General features: G+C 43.1%; 1 protein-coding gene across 14 annotated transcripts in view; it reads left to right on the forward strand.

The window, feature by feature from the left end:
- vps8 (VPS8 subunit of CORVET complex) overlaps nucleotides 1-23,056 on the forward strand; it is a 235,964-nt gene that overhangs the window by 171,988 nt on the left and 40,920 nt on the right. For 13 of the 14 annotated variants that reach the window (XR_009797466.1, XR_009797467.1, XR_009797468.1 and 10 more), the window contains 8 exons: nucleotides 506-588; nucleotides 2,060-2,144; nucleotides 2,298-2,396; nucleotides 9,208-9,297; nucleotides 14,093-14,139; nucleotides 14,225-14,369; nucleotides 15,872-15,961; nucleotides 17,331-17,498. Coding sequence is in view for 11 of the 14 variants with exons in the window: in XM_061837413.1 (XP_061693397.1) it covers nucleotides 506-588; nucleotides 2,060-2,144; nucleotides 2,298-2,396; nucleotides 9,208-9,297; nucleotides 14,093-14,139; nucleotides 14,225-14,369; nucleotides 15,872-15,961; nucleotides 17,331-17,498 (807 nt within the window). In the remaining 3 variants the exon portion in view is untranslated. The remainder of the gene's footprint in view (nucleotides 1-505; nucleotides 589-2,059; nucleotides 2,145-2,297; nucleotides 2,397-9,207; nucleotides 9,298-14,092; nucleotides 14,140-14,224; nucleotides 14,370-15,871; nucleotides 15,962-17,330; nucleotides 17,499-23,056) is intronic. The other variant, XM_061837411.1, reaches the window with a different exon arrangement.

The following is a 23,056-nucleotide window of genomic DNA, read 5'->3' on the forward strand; positions in this document are numbered from 1 at the left end:
ATAGGTTGCAAATCAGCAAGAACCACCATGTCATGTCATCCAAGCCGCTTATCCTCACAAGGGTTGCGGGAAAGCTGGAACCTATGCCAGCTCGCTTCGGGCGAAAGGCGGACTACACCCTGAACTGGTCGCCAGACAGTCGCTGGGCAGATATCGACACCATCACTAAGCGGGATTTGTGAATCGATCCCACGCTGCCCACACCGAAGGCAGGCGTGTGTACCACTACACCATGAGTGACTATTCAGCAAGAACTGGTTTCACAATAGTTTTGAAAAAGTTAGATGGTATTAAATCAAGACAGCTCGGTAATGGTTTCAGCGGCTGACCTGTTTTCTCTACAAGTGTTTCGGTCAATTGTATCAAATTATGACATGGTAATAGAGCTTTCCCTGGGTTGCTGCAGGTGTAGTATTTTTGTGTCATTTTTATTCTACACACATATATGGAATTTCTTGACAATGTAATGTGCCCATGGTTGGTCTTTACTGTTCTCTCTTTGAAGGTTCTGCTGCAACTGCTCCAAGTTGGGGGTGTGGTGCAGTTTGATGAAGAAAAGCTTTTGACTTTGGCACAAAGAGCCAAGTTGTGAGTAGCTGACATAATGGAAAAGTTTGTATCAAATAGGAAGGCTATTATAAAATATTCAATTTCTTCCTAAATGAAATAAAATTGGGGAAATACACACAAAAACAGTAGTAATAAGACATCCATGATAGCATTAAAGTGAAATTTTTCCTCAGCATTCAAACAACCAGCTTCTGCAATCTGAGTTAAAATGGCAAGAGAACCAACTCATTCACACATTGAGAGCAGAGTATCAAGAGCATCTTGGGGTTAAGAAACTTTAACCCTGGATTTCTGAATTTGAATTGGAGTTTTCCATTAATAAGAACTACGTTAATTTGAATATCAGTAATCCCTCGTTTTACGCCGTTAATGGGGAGCAGAACCCTCCGCAAAATGTGAAAAACCGAAAAGTAGGTTCCCCCCTCCACACACACACACACACACACACGCGCGCGCACACAACCATCCCCCACCCCCACACGCACTCCAGGAATTTTCATGTGTGTGTATCTGGGTACCAGAATGATTCAAATATGTTCAGTATTTATACTTTACATATTTGAGACTAGGATTACAAAAGTCCACATATTTACTTAAATCTTTAATTATAAAACCTTTGTTAATCTTTCCCGCAATAGTTGCCTGTCCTTGGTCGGGAAATGTAGGGGAGACAAATTGGTGGTGGGAACAATAATGGTACGAAGCACCGGTTTGCTGCTCGGAAGGATCCTTTCAGCCAGTGATCTCAAACTGGCGGCCCGCAAGATAATATTTTGTGGAGCCTACCTTAAAATGAGAATTTATTAGTGCGACCCTCGAGTTTTACATGAATGGCACTTTTACAGTATTGTGTGGAAAGCCAACCAATAATGGTGGGATGTATGGCTCTCGGGGACATGCAAGCAGAGAAATATTTTTCTGAGTGAAAATTACAGCAGCGTTGCCATGTGGCGTTTTACTCGTAGTTTTGGACACAACTTGTTAACACCAGCTTCTTTGTTTCTCTTTTTTCATTCATTATTTTCTGAGCCGCTTATCCACACAAGGGTCGCGGTGGTGGTGCCACCAATCCCAGGTATCATCAGGGAAGATGTGTGGTACACTCTGAACTGCTTTCCAGCCAATCGCAGGGCACATAGAGACAGACAACAGTAGCACTAACAATCACACCTTGGGCCAATTTAGAGTCCCTAATTAATGCAATCAATTATTTATTTTTTGCTTCATTGGTCTACATTTTGTTCCGGGAATGTTGCCTTGTATCAATACACGTTGTATCAATGCACATCACGTAATATAGTATAGTAAGCTGACCTGGCTTTTTTTGGGGGGGCGGGGGGACACGATGCACTAAAGTCGCAAGAGGTGAAACACGAAGTAGGGAGGGATTACTATAAATCAATTTTTAAGGTGAAATTATTCATGTATTTCACAAATGTATTTACTCTTCAACTGCAATTAGTTTGTGTTTCCTTGCCTATCAATCTAGCTACCAAATTTTGGAATTTCTTTATGAGAAGAAACATATGTATGACAAGACCATCGACTGCTACCTAAAAGACCCTCTGAGAAAGGTAACATAAAATGATTAAAAAAAACATGGCTTTAAATTCATATGTTTGTTTTAGTAAATGCATGGTCATTTACATCCTGAGTGGGTTGTGTTTTTGAGATGTGATGGAAAACTAAAAATGAAGATTAACCATTTTGATTTACTTCCCATGAAGGAGGAGATCTTCAGCTATATCCACCAACTGATGTCTGTGGCAAGCCGCAGTTCTGAAGAGAAACAGGGAATCAAGAACAAAACACTAGAGCACATACAGGTGAGTTCATTTGTATTGATAAACTCAAGATTTTACAAAAAAAAGATGAGTCTCCGACACAGGTATTCTCTTAATTTGATGTACATTTTAGGCTTCAGTCATTTAGTAAATGGAATATTCTTCTTGTCTTCATGAAACTGGAAAAAAAGATAAATTGGGGAAAAAAAGATGAACATTCAGGGGATCAATTTGCAATTGACTCTAGACCAGTGATTCTCAGTGTTGTACCAATCACGGTACTCGGAGCTTACACTGATGGTGCTCAAAATAATCAGCACTGCATTTGTGTTCATAAGTTCTGCAATTTCCAATTTTTGGGGAGGCCTTGAAGGTAACCGTCCGAGTGTGATCTGTGATTGACTGGGAGAGTTGAGGGCGGGGAGGGGGTTGGAGGGAACAAGGAAAGCGAGCTGTTGTGTGAACAGAGACTTATGCTGACGTTTACAGGGAATATGATACAATGCTAATTCACTCTTGTTTTGGCATGTAGATGACCGACACTAAAAAATTATAATTAACTGCATAAAAAAAAATTCACTTTGGCAGTGCAAATAAATATTTTGTATTGTACCTTAATGTTCAAATACAATGAGCTAACTTGCTTTAGAAAAACGAACATGGTTCATTCATTGTAAAATAAAATCTCTTGCTCACTCTCGCTCTTTCTCAGTTGGTGGGACGTAACTGTTCTCACGACTTGCGGTCTCTGTACATTGGGATTTACTTGGGTGGACAAGAGGGAGAGGGGAGTGAGTGTTGCTAGTCTATACAACAATCAGGTTTTTAGAGTGCCAAACCTTTTTGGAGACCTCGAAAGTGGTGCTGGAAAGCTTTCACGCTGGGGACTTGCTCGTTCCGTCGGGGGACTTAAATAAAAAGTGGTCAATGACAGTAAGACCTGGAGAGGAGTGGTTTGGAAATGGCCGCCACAACCCAAGTGGCGTTCTGTCATTGAAGTGCCAGAACAGCCAAATGCGAGGTCGCAGAAGCTCATCAGCAGAGGACTGGAATGGTGCAGTTCCCAGAAAGTAGACATGGATCACAATGATGATGATGATGTGGCTCTTGGCTTCATCAAGCCGAAATCTCCTATTCCCACTGGAGTGGTTTGCAGCTGAGTGTGAAGGAGCTGGGATGAGAATCAGGACCTCCAAATCTGAGACAATGGTCCTCAGTCGTAAAAGGGTAGTGTGCCCTATCCAGGTCAAGTATGACATCCTGCCCTAAGTGGAGGAGTTCAAGTATCTTAGGGACTTGTTCACAAGTGAGGAAAGAATCGAATGCGAGATAGACTGAAAGGATCAGTGCAGCTAAGCAGAAATGCAAAGCTCTGTCTTTACCAGTCGATATCCTCACCAATTGTCATGAGCTGTGGGTCAAAAGAACACGATCCCGGACACAAGCGCGGCAGAATTGAGTTTCTCCCACAGGCAGCCTGGGTTCTCCCTTGAAGATAGGGTGAGAAGCTCTGTCATCTGGGGGGGGGGGGGGCTCAGAGTTAGGCTGATGATCTTCTCCATTGACAGGAGCCAAATAAGTTGGCTCAGTCATATGTTAAGGATGCCCCCTGAATTTCTCCTGGGTGAGGTATTCAGGGCACATCTCACCGGGAAGAGACCTCGGGAACGACTCAGGGCACGCTGGAGAGACAACATCTCTCTGCTTGCCTGAGAATGTCTCGGGATCACCTCAAAAGAACTGGGGAAAGTAGCTGGGAGAAGGAAGTCTGGGTTTCTCTGATCAAGCTACTGCCCCCACGACCCGGGGCCGCATAAATGGAAAAAAAGGAACAAATGAATATATGGTAACTCAAACCCATCTGTACTGATCCACACATTTTGGACAGAAGGAGAAGAGGTGGGGAAAAGAAGCCAATCCCCCTCACACATCCAATTTCAGTAATTTGACATAGTTCTATTTAGTTTCATAGTTCCTGCCTTCCACTACCGCTCAGCTCAAATTGAACCCAACCCCTGTGGCTGGTCTTACAGGTGGTGAGCCCATAGGAATAGGGACCTATGTTACCCCTTTGGGCTGTGCCTTGCCAAGCCCCATGGATGAAGGCTCAGCCACCAGGCACTCGTTTTCTCCAACTGATGCTGGAGCGGTTCGGTGTTGGCTTCATCAAGCCGTGATCTCCAACTCTCACTGGAGCGGTTCACAGCCGAGTGTGAAGCGGCTGGGATTGGAATCAGCATCTCCACATCTAAGACCGTGGTCCTCAGTTGGAAAAGGCGTGCCCTCTCTGAGACTGGGATGAGATCTTTCCCCAAGTGGAGGAGTTCAAGTATCTTGGGTACTTGTTCACGAGTGAGGAAGGAATGAAACAGGAGATCGACAGGCGGATCACTGCAGTGGTATGGACTTGGTATCATGTCCATTGTGGTACAGAGGGGGGGACGTCGAAATGTGAAGCTCTCAATATACCAGTTGATGTACGGCCCTACCCTAAGCACCAGAAATTAGTTTCCTCCGCAGGGTGTCCAGGCTCTCCCTTAGAGATAGGGTGAAAAGCTTGGCCATCCGGGAGAGACTCAGTGTTGAGCAGCCGCATTTCCGCATTGAGAGGAGCCAGGTGAGGTGGCTGGGGCATCTGATCTGGATGCATCCCGGATGCTTCCCTGGTTACCTGTTTCCACCGGAAAGAGACCCCGGGAACGATCCAGGACACACTGGAGAGACTGTCTCTCGGTTGGCCTGGGAACGCTTTGAGATCCCTCCGGAAGTGTTGAATGAAGTGGCTGGGCAAATGGAAGTCTGGGTATCCCTGCTAAAGCTACTGCCCCTGCAACCCGACCCGGAGAACCGGTAGAATGTAAACCGACCTTCTCTGTACTTTTCCACAAGCATCTTTGGGATGAATCCATACTGTTCCTCACAGACTTCTGTCCTGAGTCTAGCCTCCACTACTACTGTATTTCCCATAATTTCATTGTGTGCCCATCAACTTCGGTGGTCTATAGTTCCCACATCCCTGCAAATTGCCTCTGTTCTTAAAAATGGGTACTACTACACTTTTCCTACATTCTTCAGGCATCTTCTCACCTGCTCGTATTCTGTTGAATAAGTTGGCCAAAAACTCCACCACCACCTCTCCAAATTGCTTCCTTCCCTCCACAGTGAAGAAAATGAGCATTTGAACACCAAGCTATATTGCAAGTTCTCCCACTTAGAAATCACATCATCATAGGTGCTTATCCACTGTGAGAGAGATAATCTAAAAAGAAAAATCCAGATATCACAATGTCGGATTTTTTTTTATCAGCTATTTATTCAAAATTTCAGACCCCTCCATTTCAGACCCTTCCCATTTCCAGTCACTCACATTTGACGAGCGCGACTCCACTCGCGCGCCTCTGTGCTTGCAAATCTGCACAGTCGAGCACGAAAAATCACGCGCGTAAAATTTGTTACAGGGAGAAAAAATGGATATTGAAAGATGCCGCATCCGGAAAAAGGAAATGCAACTTAACCGTATTGAGCATGTACGGAAGTTGGGCCTAAATGCATGTTCAGAGTTGCTTCATGTACTGCGAGCGCATTTACGTCGAAAGTCATCATTATCATGAGCCACGTCAAAGGAAATTCAGTTACTCCAGGGGTGCTCATTGCGTCGATCTCGAGGCAGTGTGACACCAAGGTTGCAGGCGGCAGAAGGCCATTAGCCACTAATGCCGAAGCTAGGCTAAAAGGCCTCCGCCACCTGAAAGCTCGGCTCGCGGCCCGCTGCCGGAGCTCACTCGTCAGACTACGCGTCATTCCCGGCTGAATAACCATCCGGGGTTACCGGCCCGGAACTGCCTGGGGCGTTTGTTTACACATTTATGTAGCGCGTAGGCCTCAGAGTAGTCAGACTCTGCAACATTCCACCCGAAGAACCATCCGAATATTCAACATTAATTACAGCCACAGGTTCAAATCTGTATGAAAGTATTCCTCCGTCTTCCCGATCAACCGATACTGCAGTTTCTTCATCAGATGAGGATAAAACCGAGAAATCAGCACTGGGCATAATGGTGTGCCATGTAATCCAGCATTTGGAACGGCACAGTACACGTCACATACGCCCACGTAGATCATGTGACTCGCGAAAATGGCCCCCCTGAAAATTCGTCAGTCAATAAAAATCTTCTCATAACACTATTAAATGAGAAAGGATTTAACATCACATTGTCAAAATAGGGTACATATTACATGATGTATTGATACACTGTTCATGCAAAGCACTAGATTTCCCCTTTAAATCCAGCTACTTTATCCGCCAACTTGAACACCGTTGTTATTCTCCCCTCAACTGATAGATTGTATTCATTCAGCGGGTTGAATATGTCTCACAAGTAAGCAAGTTTTGCACACATTCCTCAAAACTGAAATGTCTGAATTATTTTCTGAGAAATCTTTGCTGGGGCTCTCGTAATTCAAATACTCTTGCAGGCGATTTCCCTCTGGATAACTTCTTATTTCTGCGTATAAGAAAAGCCGTGTGTGCTCCGAGTCCATCTCCTCACAAAGCTCATCAAAAAGTCGCGAGTTATGGGCGTGTGCTTTGATGTGGCTAATAACTTTCTTTTCTTGGAAGTTGTAGGTTCTTCTGTCTATTCACAGGGCCTTTTGCCCTTCAAAAAGAAACTTTCCAAAGACGGGGTTTTTCCTCATTTTGCTAGCTTGGGGGGGGTAAATTTTGACCGAGATGTAACCAAGAAAATTCAGTCATTTTTCAAAATAAAAGATTGTTCAGACTTGGATAATGAATTACAACAGAACTCATTCATTATTTCTTTGGCAGCCCGGTACTAATTGGTCCACAGACCTGTACCGGTCCGCGGCCTGGTGGTTCGAGACCACTGCTTGAGATGAAAGCTCACATTTGTTTGTCAAAGTTTTAAGCCAGATGCCCTTCCTGACGCAACCCTCTGTATTTATCCGGGCTTGGGACCGGCCGCCAGATTGCACGGGCTTGTGCCCCCATCGGGCTGCATTTTTCAAAGTCAATAGAGCGTATTACATTTAGGTATAGATTGAAAGTAAAAAGAAAATCACATTGTATAGTCATATACAGGTAGATAAGTTCTTAAAAAAGGTATGCATTTACATTTAAATAGGGTAATCAATGTCCTATGTTCCAGATTTATATGTATTATGGTAATGTGAGACACCAAATGAGATTCCTGACGTACTCACGGGAGTTTCCCATTTTACAATCGTTAGTGTAACATCTTTATTGCTACTGCATCAAACATCAGTAACGGCTACCAGTGAGTTTGTATTCACTCAAACTAAAGCAAAAAAAAACTCGACTACAAGGGTTAGTTATGCAGCCACTTTTAAAAGAAAAGTATCATCACTGCTGCCGAAGAAGTGGGAAATTGTGAAGGTCGAAGTAGCGCGGCAGTTCAAAGTGGATGAATCGAATGTGAGATTGTGGAGGGAGACGAAGGAGAAAATAAGCTATCAAAAAGCACACGGAAGAGTTTTGGGATGTGGGAGAGTTGTTCAGTTCCCAGAGATAGAGGGAGAGCTGCTACAGATTGTAGCCTAACGGAAGACAAGAGGCTGCGCTATTAGCACTGTAAGAGCTTCGCCTCAGACGCTGACAATAGCAAGGAATAAAGGGAATCAAGACTCTTGGGATTCACAAAATGTTTCCTCACAAATGCCATGGATGGCACAGAGAATGACATGCTGTGGGAGGAAGATGGGATCACTGTTGATGATGCAATGCACGGGGCACCGGAACTGGACCAAATCATCAGTGATGAGTTCCACAGCGATGCAGCAAAAGTAGCTTGCATGGATCTTTTTCAGATTGGAGATGAGTCAGATGCTTCTTTTGAAGGCTTGGCCAAGCATATGTAATACAGTGGATAAACTGCACTCTGCACGAACGTTTTATGCACAAATATTTAATGCAAGAAACAACAGGAAGCAGAACTTGAGGTAGCAGAAATGAAGATGGTGAGGTTCTCGGTTGGTGTGAACAGATTGGATAGGATTAGAAATGAGCTCAGAGGGACAGCCAAAGTTGGATGTTTTGGAGACAGGGTGAGAGAGAGGAGACTTCGGTGGTTTGGACATCTTCAGAGGCAAGAGAGTGTCTTATGTTGGTAGTAGGGTGCTGAGGATGGAGCTGCTGGGAAAAAGAGTGAGAGGAAGACCAAAGAAAAGGTTGATGGATGTTGTGAGAGAGGACATGAGGACAGTGGGTGTTAGAGAGGGGGATGCATGAGATAGCCTTAGATGGAAAAAGATGACACGCTGTGGTGACCCCTCACGGGACAAGCCAAAAGAAAAAGAAGATTTAATGCAAGAAAATGTTTCTGCACAAAGTGTAAGTTAAACAGTATTAATACAGTGTTATACCATCATTGAGCATTTGTTTTAGTTGGTTGAGGGATTATGATCTGATAATTACAGGGACCAGGACAAGCACGTCCCGTGGCCTGTCCTGAGGTATATACTACTGCTACATCAGCACATGCACAAAGATTATTATTATTATTATTATTAATGAATGTTGTACAGACAATTTTTTGACAAATAATACAAGTACAAACAAACGTATAAAGCTAGCAAAATAGAAATACAGATAATTCCCAATATTTTGAGCATATGGATAGCAGCAAATTGGTGGTGCGCATTGTACATCGATTGAAGGGTTTTCCTGTTTTTTTTGGGGTGGGGGGGTCAACTTTAGGCCTTAGTATTATACCTCTGGATGCATTATGCACAAGAAATTACCTTATTTCATTTGTGTAAAGATGTCTTATTTACACAGGTATTCAGATATGCCCTTTCCAACATATGTTCGCAGGAACTGATCATCCTTGATCAAAGGAAATCTGCTGACCTGGTTCTGTGTCATCTTATTGAAGAAGTGGATCAAATTGTTTGTAAACTTCAGGTAAGGTATAATTAAAAAATCGACTTATTCTTTTTTATACATTTTCCTGTCTCGGTGGCCACATGACATTTTGCAACACAGTTTTCAACCTAAATAATACCTTTCATAGGTCAAACGGTGCCTTGGGATGCGATCGCCTCGCCGATCCATTTATTTTTCTTTGACTTATTAGCTAAGACTTGAGATATAAGCACTCTATGGTGGCAGTGAATTCAACTAATTTTACAGTAAGCTGCACTTTGGCAATAGTGAGTAATTCCTCAGCAAGAGACTTCAACAAGTTTATTGCCATTCCAAGTTCAAGTTGTCTCTCAAACGCAACGTAAAAAGATTCCCCCGTTATTCGCGGGGGTTATGTTCCTTACACCCCCACGAATAAGGAAAATCCCTGATTAATGGATGCAGTACTACCGATGTATAATAGATGCAGTACTACCCATGTTTAATAGCTACTATATTTTTACAACCATAAGATGCACTTAAAAGTGTTACTTTGTTCTCCAAAATGAACAGCGTACCTTATGTGCACAATTGTTGTGACTTGTCCAATGAAGTACAGTAATCCCTCATTTTTTTGTGGTTAATTGGTACCAGAACCACACGTGAAAAGTGAAAAACCGTGAAGTAGCAGGGAATGTATATTTATGGTAGGTACCAGAATGTTTAAAATATGTAAACAGTTTTTGTGCTTTGCATATTTGAGACAAAAAAGAGGTATTTAGTTAAATCTTTGAATATAAAACCCTATAAATATAATATACACTGGTGCCATGGTCCTCGAACACAATCCGTTCCAGAAGGCTGGCTGAAAACCACAACGTTCGAAAACCAAAGCCTGTTTTCCCATTACAATGAATGGAAAATAAAATAATGCGTTCCTGGCATAAAAAGTTATTTTTTTAGCTTTTCCTGATAATAAACTGCTTAGTAGAAATACATGGGTAGTTTAAATACTTTATAAAATTAAATAATCTAAGAAATATATTTCTTTTTAAAATGTATGCTTTAGGCTAGTAGAGTATGCTCGGCTGGGAGTGCATTGCTGAATTTGTAGCGACTCGACCCCAGCCTTGTAAACCTTTTTTTTTTTCTTAACAAAAGTGCAGAATATCTTTAAACAAGCAATAGTGAGGGGGGAAAGCAGTTTATTTGCACAGAAAGTACGTAACGTAAAAAAAAAAAACACAAAAAACTTGCAACTAGAAGTAGGGTTAATGGAACAAAAGAAAACAATGCAAAACAACAGTTTCAAATGTCTTAGGTGGGGTGACTCGGCTCTTTTTCACAAAGAACGAATCTGTTTGTATCTGCCATCTTTTAAGCACTTTTCTGAAGTGGCTCATAACATCATTAAAATTTTGCAGTGCTCTGCAACATTCAGCTTTATTCAGGTGATGAAGTTCTACAAAATTATGGATGTTGTTCCATTTAGCGCAGATAGCTTTAATATCGGCACTTGAGACATCCTTTCTGCCTTCAGCCTGATCAGACATATCCTCCCTTCCTCACCAACACTATCCCCAGCCAACACTCCTCGTTCACGAAAATAAGAACCAACTTTTTGACTTCCTCCAAGATCTGTGGTCTTTGCTTGCTCAACACAGTTGCTCCTTTCACAACATCCCTTGCTTTGAGGGCATCCTTGTGTTTCAGAATGGTGGTGATCGTTGTTTTCAGCATGCCATACTTCTTCGATAGCTTAGAAACACACACACCAGATTCGTGCTCGACTCAAATCCTTCTTGAAGTCGACAGTTTTACGCATCACTTTCCTTTTTTCAGCAGCAGCAGTTCCACTTGCTTTCTTTGGAGCCATGATCGGGGGTTAATATTGCTCAATTGGAGGAAAAAGTCACTACCGGGACACGTCCATTTGCAGAGGTGTGTGTGTCAACTGGTTGCGTCCCGCGCGTTACATCGTTTCCGTTTTTTTCAGCGGTGCATTCGAAATCACAATAATTAATCGTTGTGGGTCAGCTAGTTGGGGTGTTCGAATACCGATTTTCGTTCGAAAACAGATTTGTACAAAAACCAACATGTTCGAAAACCAAGGTACCACTGTATACAGTATTATAAATGTATAACATAATACATAATAAAAATCTTACTGTATCATATCACTGTATATTTAACATTCATCATTCAGAGACTTCTGCGAGTGAAATGAAGAAACTGGTCCAAGCCGCTTGGAACAGCTGGCTGAAAGTCTTTGGTGTGTTTTGTGATGGAAGAGTCTCTTCTAGGATGAAGGGGAAAGTTTATAAAACAGTGGTGAGGCCGGCTGTGATGTCTGGATTAGAGACGGTGGCACTGAAGAAACAACAGGAAATAGAACTGGAGGTGGCAGAAATGAAGATGTTGAGGTTCTTGCTCGGAGAGAGCAGGTTGGATAAGATTAGAAATGAGCTCATTAGAGGCACACCCAAAGTTGGATATTTTGGAGACAAGGTTCAAGAGACCAGACCATGGTTTGGACTTGTCCAGAGGCGAGAAAGTGAGTATATTGGTAGAAGGGGTGCTGATGATGGAGCTGCCAGGCAAAAGAGCGAGAGGAACATCAAAGAAAAAGTTGATGGATGTTGTGAGGGAAGACATGAAGACAGTGGGTGTTAGAGAGGAAGATGCATAAGATGGGCTTATGTGGAAAAAGATGACACACTGTGGCAACCCCTAATGGGACAAGCCAAGGGAAAAGAAAAAGAAGACTCAGAGACTTCTGCTGGAGCTGCTGTGTGGTTACTAGAATCTTTAATCCACAGTACAGCATTTATACTTTGCCCACTTGAGACAAAATTTACACTACGTGTATATTTAAACAATAACAATAAATGAAATTTTTTATTGCAGTATCGAAAGTGACAAACAACGGAAACGCGTGGTCTTCTCGTGTAGCACCGATGGCCTGTGACGCCTTGTTTTGACATCACTTCCGTTCTGCTGGGGCTGCCGTGTGGGTACCAGAATGTTTATACATTGCCCACTTGAGACAAAAATTAAAACACTACAAGTGTCTAGTTAAACAATAACAAAATAACATTTTTATTGCAGTTCAGAAAGTCAAAAAGCAAACACGCAGTCTTCTCATGTAGCACCAAATGCCCGTGGTGCGTTGTTGTGACATCACTTCAGGCGTGCCACTGTTGCATCACTTCCATTTTGCCGGTGTGGCACCCCCTCATCGAAAAGAGGAACTTTTGCTCCCGAGGAGAACGCGGGATTTGTCTCTCCCACCATCTCCAGCCCGTTTTGGCCAAATCGCCACAAATCCTTTTTGTATTTCCTTAGGGTGGTCCGAAACATAAACACAAACACATGATAAATAAAGGAACCGTTAGTCGATAAACAACCGTAAGCAAACGTGAGTCAATAGAAGCATATTAAGCATAGCAAAAGAGCATTCAAAGCAAAACAGGAGAGCAAATATGAGCTAACTTTGACCAATTAATCCATTTAATCCACAAGGACATAACGCCATCAACATAAACCCTAAAGTCGACAGCTTGTACAATATTTTTCACGCTTTTGAAAATTTTCAAACCAACCTTTGCTGTCGAAAAGCCTCGTCCTCAAGGGCTTGAATGCTTCATTGCAGCTTCAGGTTGATGTTTACCACATCATTCGTGATGTAGCGCGCCACTGATTCATTCACGCCATCATGGCTCCACGAAAGCATAACTTCTGCATGTTTTTGCCGATCTATCAGCTCCCTCCCCTCCTCTTCCTCATTGTAACAAGCCTTTTTTTTTCCCCCAATCGGCTGTCCACAAAATGAAAGCAGCTTCATTCTCAAGCAATCCTCTAATTTTGCGTCTTTCTTTTGAGCTTGGGTGTTTCGGCAACAGCTTTAAGATCAAGCACGGGTGCTTTGGATGCATTTTGAACGAGAGAGGATATGCACACAGAGTTAACAGCCATGCAAAATGGCATTGGAAGAAGAGAGAAAGAAAGGGGGGTGCTGGGTGGAGCTTTGATTAAGCAGCTAATCAGTTCCAATTGGCGGATCTGGCTATTTTTCTTCTTTTTTTTGGGCTTCTTAAAGTGCGTACTGTGAGACGACCTGTCATCTTTTTTTTTCGGGGGGTGGGGGTGATGCACTGAATCTCCTGATAGGTGATCCACAAAGTAGAGAGGGATTACTGTACACTTGATCACACTGCTGACGCTGTTAGAATGTATGCTAGCCAGCACACGTTTTAGTGTGTCTGTAAGTTACCATATGATGCCATTCACCAAGGGGAGAGGAGTAGTTGCTTGTTACATCTGTGAGCATAAGAAGCTTAGATTCCCCCACATACTGCTGTGTACACAGTTCATTACTGACAATGTTGTACACATTCATGGTGTCACATCAAAACTAAAATTATTACAACACAGCAAACAGAATAGCATAACTAGCAAATAAAAACAAATAAAAGAATGATTCAAATAACAACTGACAGAAAACATGCACTTTAAACAAATTTACAAGCTCCCACAGCATGCTTTGTGGCACTAAGGATCTCCTGGGGCAGACTTTGATTTACTTGAGAACCAGCCTCTTGAAGCACTTCATCATGACAGGTGCTTGACAATGCTTTATTAACAACCGAAGATGACTACAATAATTTTCTGTGAGCCTCAACAAACTGAAGAACATCAGTCTATCATAAACTGATGCATTCTTTTTGGTCCAATCCTCTGATATAAAGAGGAAAACCTGCTGTACATTGAGTTTGTTTTTTTTATAGAGTTGATGGATGCTTCTCTCTCTAAAATGTAGGTTTTACAATTACTATGTCTTTTTCCTGTTTTGCAGGATGGCGTCCCGCTTTTACAGTTTTTGAGCTCATTCTTGGAAATATGGTCTGCTTCATTGTTTTCATACAGACCTTCTGTTTTCATCTCTTTATTTTGTGTAACATTTCACCCTTCACACAACTGATTTTAGGGAACATCAATATCCAGGAATGATCCTTCCAACGGAACATAAGCTTCAAAAGCATCTACTGGACTTGTTGTGCCGTTTTGCCCCCCAAGAGCTCTTGAATTTCCTTCAAACATCAGAGCAGTATAGATTGGAGGATGCCATGCAAGTATGAAAATCTAATGTTTCTTGTTAATCAGTCTAAGATTTTAATATTAATTTTTGGAAAATGGAAGAAAATCTAGTTTGCCCCAATATGTATTTTACTGGATAATTTTTTTTGGTGAATTAATTAAGAAGATATGTCTGTTGTAATTCACAAAATTCGACCCAAGAGAATTCCTGCTGGGTCACAATCTCTGTTCAATCTGAATTGATTGATGATCTTGAGTCAGGGTTCTGTGCACGTTCCAAACTCATTCTAGCATCTTTATGGAACTTTTCTTATTAAAACAAAGTCTATGTTTAACCACTTCATCTTTTGGTTTTATATTTGATTCACTGATTCTTTGCTTACGACGAGAGAGAGCCTGCATACCACTAGTAGTACCCCTACCACCCTTTGGGAATCACTGTCAAATCATTTAGGAAGATGAACCTGCTTATGCCTAATAATTTAGAGCAGACTAGAAAATACATTCAGCTGGCAGAAGACGACAGGTGGATTTGGAAATTTAAAAGTTAAAAAAAAAGGTTTATACCAGAGTGTTGCATTTTACATACTACTACAGCTTGACTAGATCTTAGTAAAATTAGAACTTGAATTGTTATTATTACAATATTACAGTTTATTTGCTGTATATAATTATTTTTATGTATTGTTCTTGTATGCAACTTTCAACTTATTTATTTGACAGTTGTATTAAAGTGTCTTCATAGTGGGGCAGAAAGGATATTTTTATGACTTACAAAATAGTAGCCTCAAACAAATTGCATTGACGTCAATGCGTTGGTAGTGAAATAGCATTTGACATAGCCAAGTGTGGAAAAACAATATTCTTCACATCGTGTTTGTTTTCATTGATACATTTCTGAAGGTATTTGGAGCTTCCACTCTCCAACATCGCTGTTGATTTGTGACTTCCACGCGACTAGCTTCCTTCAACTCATCCAGTGTAGGGGCTCTATGTGCATACCCAGGTGCCTTGAGGCGTCCCCACAAAAAATAATCTCACATGGACAAATCAGGGGACCGAGTGGGACCCAGGAGTGTTACAAATCCTGGAAATGAGATGGACACCGAAAAGAGGGCAAAGAACTACAATATGTGCTTTGACTTTGTGGGCCGTTGTCCCATCCTGCTAAAAACCACGCGTCTGAAAGGCCTGCGTCTTTGTTGCAATTTAGGCACAAAGTTATGTCATCTCAGTGTAACACTTGGTCACATTAACACAGATTATACAAGAACAAAGACCACAGACCAAATTAACATAGCAATGTTGGAGAGACTTTCAGCAACGCCTCCAAAAAAACATCTGTAAACGGACAACACATGATGGTGGTTTTCCACCCTCGATTGTGTCATACTATTCCAATACGAACACACTGATGTATATAAAATTTATTTGGAGCTACCATTTATTATTTTGTGAATTAAAAAAAAAATCTGTCCTTTATGCCCAACCCTGTCATTCATGGATCTAATTTATATCGTTCTTTCCCTATATTTAGATCACTGAAAAGTACCACCACAGTTACGCTACAGGTTATCTACTCGAGAAGAAGGGAGACTTTTATGGAGCATTTACAGTTTTGTTGGAGGTAATAAATTTTTTTTAAAATACCTAGCAGGATACAGTTATTCATCTTGTCCAGGAGTGGCTACCCAGTCATAAGCAAGTTCTACAATTTTTACCGTTTATTAGAAATAGCCACATCATGAAAAGAATACTAAAAAAATCTTTATTTACCTCTGGTGATGTGAAGACAAGGGTGAGTGACAAGCCATCTTGGGGGATGGAGGCGGAGGCACGCACACAAGTTAATTCCACTAGAATCAATAAATTCCACAAACTATTAATTCAAAACTAACTTTTTTCAACTTTCAATGTTTGTGAAGTACCAATCGAAGGATGTTTGCCGTTGACGCCTTGTGATAATCTTGCAAAAATGTGCAAGGCAAACATCATCAAAGTGAGCAATAGCCCAAGTAGTTAACACATTTTCCGGATGATTTGTCAACATTTCTTTTATTCTGGCTGATGGAATAGTGGCTGCCTTCTCCTCTACGCCATCGTCACTAAACTGCTCCTGCGTTGGCATGTGTTTCATCACCTCCAGCTCCTTGGTTGAAAGAGACTTGTGGTGCCCCTAAACCAACTCGTCTGTGCTCCTCATCGACCTCAAGCCACATGGCCTTTCCCAGTGAAACAATTTCCTCAACTTCAGGTTCAACCTCCACTTCGATCCTCTGAAAATCCCGTGGAGCAACAACATGAGGCCACATGCACACATGCCTTTTTCATATTTCACGACGATTTCTTGTTTTTTTTTTTTTTGATTGAAAAACAACTCTCGTCTTCATTTTACTGGCACTCGCCATCAATTTCTACGAGCCCACTGTGAAAAAAGATGAATAAATTCACAAAGAAATTGTACAGTACGAGTGTGCGCAAGCGTATGAGAATGGATTTGGTGAAGATACAAGAAGTTCATCATGGCTAAAGATTGACGTCCCTCCTACCCAATGGGGGATTTAATACCAGGAAGATGCTACATGATAGCCAGTGGGAGAGCAACTCTATCACGCCACACAAACCAAGATTTAGGAAGTACATCATGGTTAGAGATTGACATCCATCCTAGTCAATGTGATGCCAGGAAGATGTTCCGGCGATAGCCAATGGGAGAGGAGCTCTATCGCGCCACTTTCAAGCCAAGATACAGTACAGGATGTTTACGTTCAGGGCAATCCAATGCCATTTTTTTCCTTTCAGATCCTGAATTTCCTTCGTAACTAGAGACTAAATTTTTCCGAGGAGGCTTTTCATAACCTGAATTTTTTGTTGGTAGAGACGTTCAGAAGTAAAGGTAGACTGTATATGCATATGGTCATTTTTTTCAATTGTGGTAGAACCACACAAAATTATTTTCTTGCTTCTTTGTCTCTTCTAAAAATATTTCTTCGCAGGCAGTAAAAGCCGAGATTTCTCAACTAACTGCAGACCCAACCAGTGCGCAGAGTGAAGATGAGAAAGAAAATGAGTCGGCTCTATTGAGAAGAGTAGAACATTCACTGAACAACCTTGTTGCCTTGGGTCACCGCAATGCTCAGAAAATCCAACAGTCACAAATCAAGGTGATTTCTGTCTGTGTCTCAACAATATTTTCTAATATGTACAGTGCAGTTGCTTGGAAAGGGGGAGGTTTGTATGGCAAAGTGACAGGAGAGGCCTGTGACCACTTTGGCCAGGTTTAGTCGTCTGATTCCACTCAGGTTTAATACACTTTCCATACCGTACCCTGGGTTACTGTTCCCTGGCACAAGGTGGGGGAGTTCCCTGCATGAAAACAATCGTGTTTTGTTACTTAAATCAAATCAATGCAAAGACAGAGAGGAAAGGCTGTAGATGACAGCTCATTGCAGCTCCCCTGCTCCACTCTGAAGGACACGGGGGTGGTAGCGAAAGGGAGCAGAGCTACTCAAGGATAGCTTACCCCAACCTTAAAGAAAAAGGGGGCTGGTACAGACCACATTCCACTGAGCCCAGATGAGGGGAAAAAAAGCTCGTAGGTACATTTTCAAAGTTCCCAGATATCATGGTGATTTATGGAACAGTAAAGCCATACAAGCTACATTAATTTTACTGCAACACCCCCCCCAACTACATAATAAATCAAACGACAAAAAATACACGAAGCATCAAGTTAACATTTCGAGACAATACGATACAATGCAGTGTAGCGCGCCATGAAAATGTATTGGCCACATTCTCATTCTTATATTTTTGCATAGTTTCCCCACTTTAATGCCCAAGATCCATCAATCCATTTTCTTCCACTTATCTGAGGTCAGGTCACAGGGCAGTAGCTTTACCAGGGACGCCCAGACTTCCCTCTCGCCATCCACTTCTGGGCTCTTCCGGGGGGATACAGAGGTGTTCCCAGACCAGCCGGGAGACATAGTCCTTCCAGCGTGTCCTTGATCATCCCTGGGGTCTTTTCCCAGTGGGACATGCATGGACACCTCACCAGGAAGCATCCTAATCAGGACAATGACAATAACCACACTACTCCTTCTGAATCTGACTTTACAACAGACCCTCCTCTCCAGCTCCCCTGAATAGACCTGTAGTCTGTAAAGCTACTGAGTTTGATTCGCCCCTCTACTTGGAACATACCCTCCACCATACCACCTTAACCCATTCATGGTCAGGGTGGCAGTTGTTTGGCTTATTGAGATAAAAGTCTCCTAACAGGCCACAATCAAGGAAATAACACTTCTTTTTCGTTTATGGTTAAATTATATGATAACTTGAGGCAGCCATGTTGGGTCAGGAGGGAAAGGGAAATAACTGCGTGCTAACTTTGACGAATGAGTTATCCTTTCCTGATACCAAATTATGGCCTCAGATTAAAACACTTAATATTTTGATATACTGAAAGATATAATGCGTGAAAATCATAATGTCCCAAAAATGGGGCGCTGCCCACGAATGGATTAAATGGCCAATCCAGAGGCACTCTGAGCTGTTGCATAGGAGTGTCAACTATGACAGGCCAGTCATCATCCAGAGCTTTTAGGAACTCCGGGCGAATCTCATACAACCCCGGGGCCTTGCCACCTTAACCACCTTGGTGACCTCAACCCTAGATTTAAGCGCGCTTGCCTGTGAGAGACCTGACTCCGCTTCCTCATGGAAAAGCATGTCAGTGGAATTGAGGAGGCATTCGAAGGATTTTCCCCACCAGCCCTCGCGTCCCAAGTCAAGGTCATCAGCGCCCCATTCAAATTATGGACCAGAATTTCCTCAAAGCCGCCCCGATTTCATTCTACATAACCTCAGGGAACTCCTCCCATGTCCGAAATTTTGCCTGAGCGATCTCTCGCACTGCCCTGTACCCATTACCTGCCTCAGGAATCCCACAGTCCAAAAAAGCCCGGTAGGTCTCCTCCTTCAGCCTGACGGGATCTCTCACCGCTAGTGTCCATCAGCGAGTTCAGGGATTGCCACCACAACCAATCACCCGACAGCCACAGCTCCAGTCGACCGCCACATCAATGGAGGTGCAGACCCTTTTTGGGCCAGACTGGTCGGACCAGTGTCCCTCCCTTACCATCAGAGGAAACTCACCACCTGGTGGTGATCCATTCACAACTCCACCGTTCTCTCCATGCGAGACATGCAGTCTTACGTCCAATGACAACCACAGTCCATCATTGAACTGGGACAGACCTGGTGCCAAATGCATGTGTGGCCCTAATGCTTGAACATGGTGTTCATTATGGGCAATCTGTGATGAGCACAGAAGTTCTATCACAGAACACCACTCACGTTCTGATGGAGGGGTGGGGGACCTCCCAATCACGCTCTTCCAGATCTCACTCTCATTGCCCATGTGAGCGTTGAAGTCCTCCAGCAGAACAATGGAGTCACCAGCAGGAGCGCTCTTCAGCAACCCATCCAAGGACTCCTTCTTCTTCGTCTTTTCCTTTCGGCTTGTCCCGTTAGTTGTCGCCACAGTGTGTCATCTTTTGCCATCTTAGCCTCTCCTGCATCTTCCCCTCTAACCCCAACTGCCCTCATGTCTTCCCTCACCACATCCATAAACCTTCTCTTTGGTCTTCCTCTCGTCCTTTTGCCTGGCAGCTCCATCCTCAGCACCCTATCACCAATATACTCACTCTCTTGCCTCTGAACATGTCCAAACCATCGAAGTCTGCTCTCTCGAACCTTGTCAGCAAAACATCCAACTTTGGCTGTCCCTCTAATGAGCTCATTTCTAATCCTGTCCAACCTGATCACTCCCGAGCGGAACCTCAACATCTTCATTTCTGCCACCTCCAGTTCTGCTTCCTGTTCTTTCTTCAGTGCCACCGTCTCTAATTCGTACATCATGGCCGGCCTCACCACTGTTTTGTAAACTTTGCCCTTCATCCTAGCAGAGATTCTTGTGTCACATAACACACCAGACACCTTCCACCAGCTGTTCCAACCTGCTTGGACTCGTTTCTTCACTTCCTTACCACACTCACCATTGCTCTGGATTGTTGACCCTAAATATTTGAAGTCGTCCACCCTCGCTATCTCTTCTCCCTGTAGCCTCACTCTTCCCCCTTCACTTTTGTCGTTCACGCACATATATTCCGTTTTACTTCGGCTAATCTTCATTCCTCTCCTTTCCAGTGCATGTCTCCATCTTTCTAATTCCTCTGCATGCTCCCTGCTTTCACTGCATATCACAATATCATCTCCGAACATCATGGTCCAAGGGGATTCCAGTCTAACCTCATCTGTCACCCTATCCATTACCACTGCAAACAGGAAGGGGCTCAGAGCTGATCCCTGATGCAGTCCCACCTCCACCTTAAATTCTTCTGTCACACCTAAGGCACACCTCACCATTGTTCTGCTGCCATCATACATGTCCTGTACTATTTTAATATACTTCTCTGCCACACCAGACTTACGAATGCAGTTCCACAGTTCCTCTCTTGGTACTCTGTCATAGACTTTCTCTAGATCCACAAAGACACAATGTAGCTCCTTCTGACCTTCTCTGTACTTTTCCACGAGCATCCTCAAGGCAAATAATGCATCTGTGGTACTCTTTCTAGCCATACTGTTGCTCGCAGATACTTACTTCTGTCCTGGGTCTAGCCTCCACTACTCTTTCCCATAACTTCATTGTGTGGCTCATCAACTTTATTCTTCTATAGTTCCCACAGCTCTGAACATCCCCTTTGATCTTAAAAATGGAAACTAGAACACTTTTCCTCCATTCTCCAGACATCTTTTCGCCCGCTAGTATTCTGTTGAATAAGTTAGTCAAAAACTCCACAGCCATCCCTCCAAATTGCTTCCATACCTCTACCGGTATGTCATCAGGACCAACTGCCTTTCCATTTTTCATTCGTTGTAGTGCCTTTCTGACTTCCCCCTTAGTAATCATTCCCACTTCCTGGTCCTTCACACTTGCCTCTTCAACTCTTCCTTCTCTCTCATTTTCTTCATTCATTAACTTCTCAAAGTATTCTTTCCATCTATTTAGCACACTACTGGCACCAGTCAACACATTTCCATCTCTATCCTTAATCACCCTTACCTGCTGCACATCCTTCCCATCTCTATCCCTCTGTCTGGCCAAGCTGTTGAGATCCTTTTCTCCTTCTTTCGTGTCCAACCTGGTGTAAATGTCTTCATATGCCTCTTGTTTAGCCTTTGCCACTTCTACCTTTGCCCGACGTCGCATCTCGATCTACTCCTTTCGCCTCTCCTCAGTCCTCTCAGTATCCCACTTCTTCTTTGCAAATCTCTTTCCTTGTATGACTCCCTGTATTTTGGGGTTCCATCACCAAGTCTCCTTCATCCCTTTCCTACCAAAAGACACACCAAGTACTCTCTTGCCTGTCTCTCTGATTACCTTGGCTTTCGTAGTCCAGTCTTCTGGGAGCTTCTGCTTTCCATCGAGAGCCTGTCTCACCTCTTTCCGAAAGGCTGCACAACATTCTTCTTTTCTCAGCTTCCACCACCTGGTTCTCTGCTCTACCTTTGTCTTCTTAATCTTCCTACCCACCACCAGAGTCATCCTACACACTACCATCCTATGCTGTCGAGCTACACTCTCCCCGACCACTACTTTACAGTCAGTAACCTCCTTCAGATTACATCGTCTGCACAAAATATAATCCACCTGCGTGCGTCTACCTCTGCTCTTGTAGGTCACTATATGTTCCTCCCTCTTCTGGAAATAAGTGTTCACTACAGCCATCTCCACCATCTGTCCCTCAAAGTTCCTTTCCTGGATGCCGTACTTACCCATTACTTCTTCATCGCCCCTGTTTCCTTTACCAATATGTCCATTACAATCTGCACCAATCACAACTCTCTCGTTGTCTGGGATGCTCAGAACTGCTTCATCTAGTTCCTTCCAGAATTTCTTTCAACTCTAGGTCACATCCCACGTGTGGGGCATAGCCGCTAACCATAATATAACATACATAACACCCTCAATTTCAAATTTTAGTCTCATCACTCGATCTGATACTCTTTTCACCTCCAAGACATTCTTAGCCAGGTCTTCCTTTAAAATAACCCCTACTCCATTTCTCTTCCCATCTACTCTGTGGTAGAATAATTTAAACCCTGCTCCTAAACTTCTAGCCTTACTACCTTTCCACCTGCTCTCTTGGATGTACAGAATATCAACCTTTCTCCTAATCATCATGTCAACCAACTCCTGAGCTTTTCCAGTCATAGTCCCAACATTCAAAGTCCCTACACTCAGTTGTAGGCTCTGTGCATTCCTCTTTTTCTTCTGACGATGGATCCGGTTTCCTCCTCTTCTTTGTCTTCGACCCACAGTAGCTGAATTTCCACTGACGGCCTGCAGGTTCGCAGTGCCGGGCGTTGTTAACCCGGGCCACGACCGATCGGGTATGGGATTCTTTAAATGAACGCTCATATTTGTTTGGCACAGTTTTTACGCCGGATGCCCTTCCTGACGCAACCCTCTGCATTTATCCGGGCTTGAGACGGGCCTTCAGATTGCACTGGTTTGTGCCCCCATAGGGCTGCATTCATCCAAGGACTCCAAAAAGCTGAAAAGGGTGGGTACTCTGAACTGCTAGTTTTTTGCTGCACTGGCACAAACAACAGTCAGACCTCTCCCCACTCACCTGAAACCAGTGGGAGG

The sequence above is a fragment of the Syngnathoides biaculeatus genome, chromosome 12, assembly GCF_019802595.1.
Source record: "Syngnathoides biaculeatus isolate LvHL_M chromosome 12, ASM1980259v1, whole genome shotgun sequence".
In the NCBI taxonomy this organism is placed as follows: Eukaryota; Metazoa; Chordata; class Actinopteri; order Syngnathiformes; family Syngnathidae; genus Syngnathoides; species Syngnathoides biaculeatus.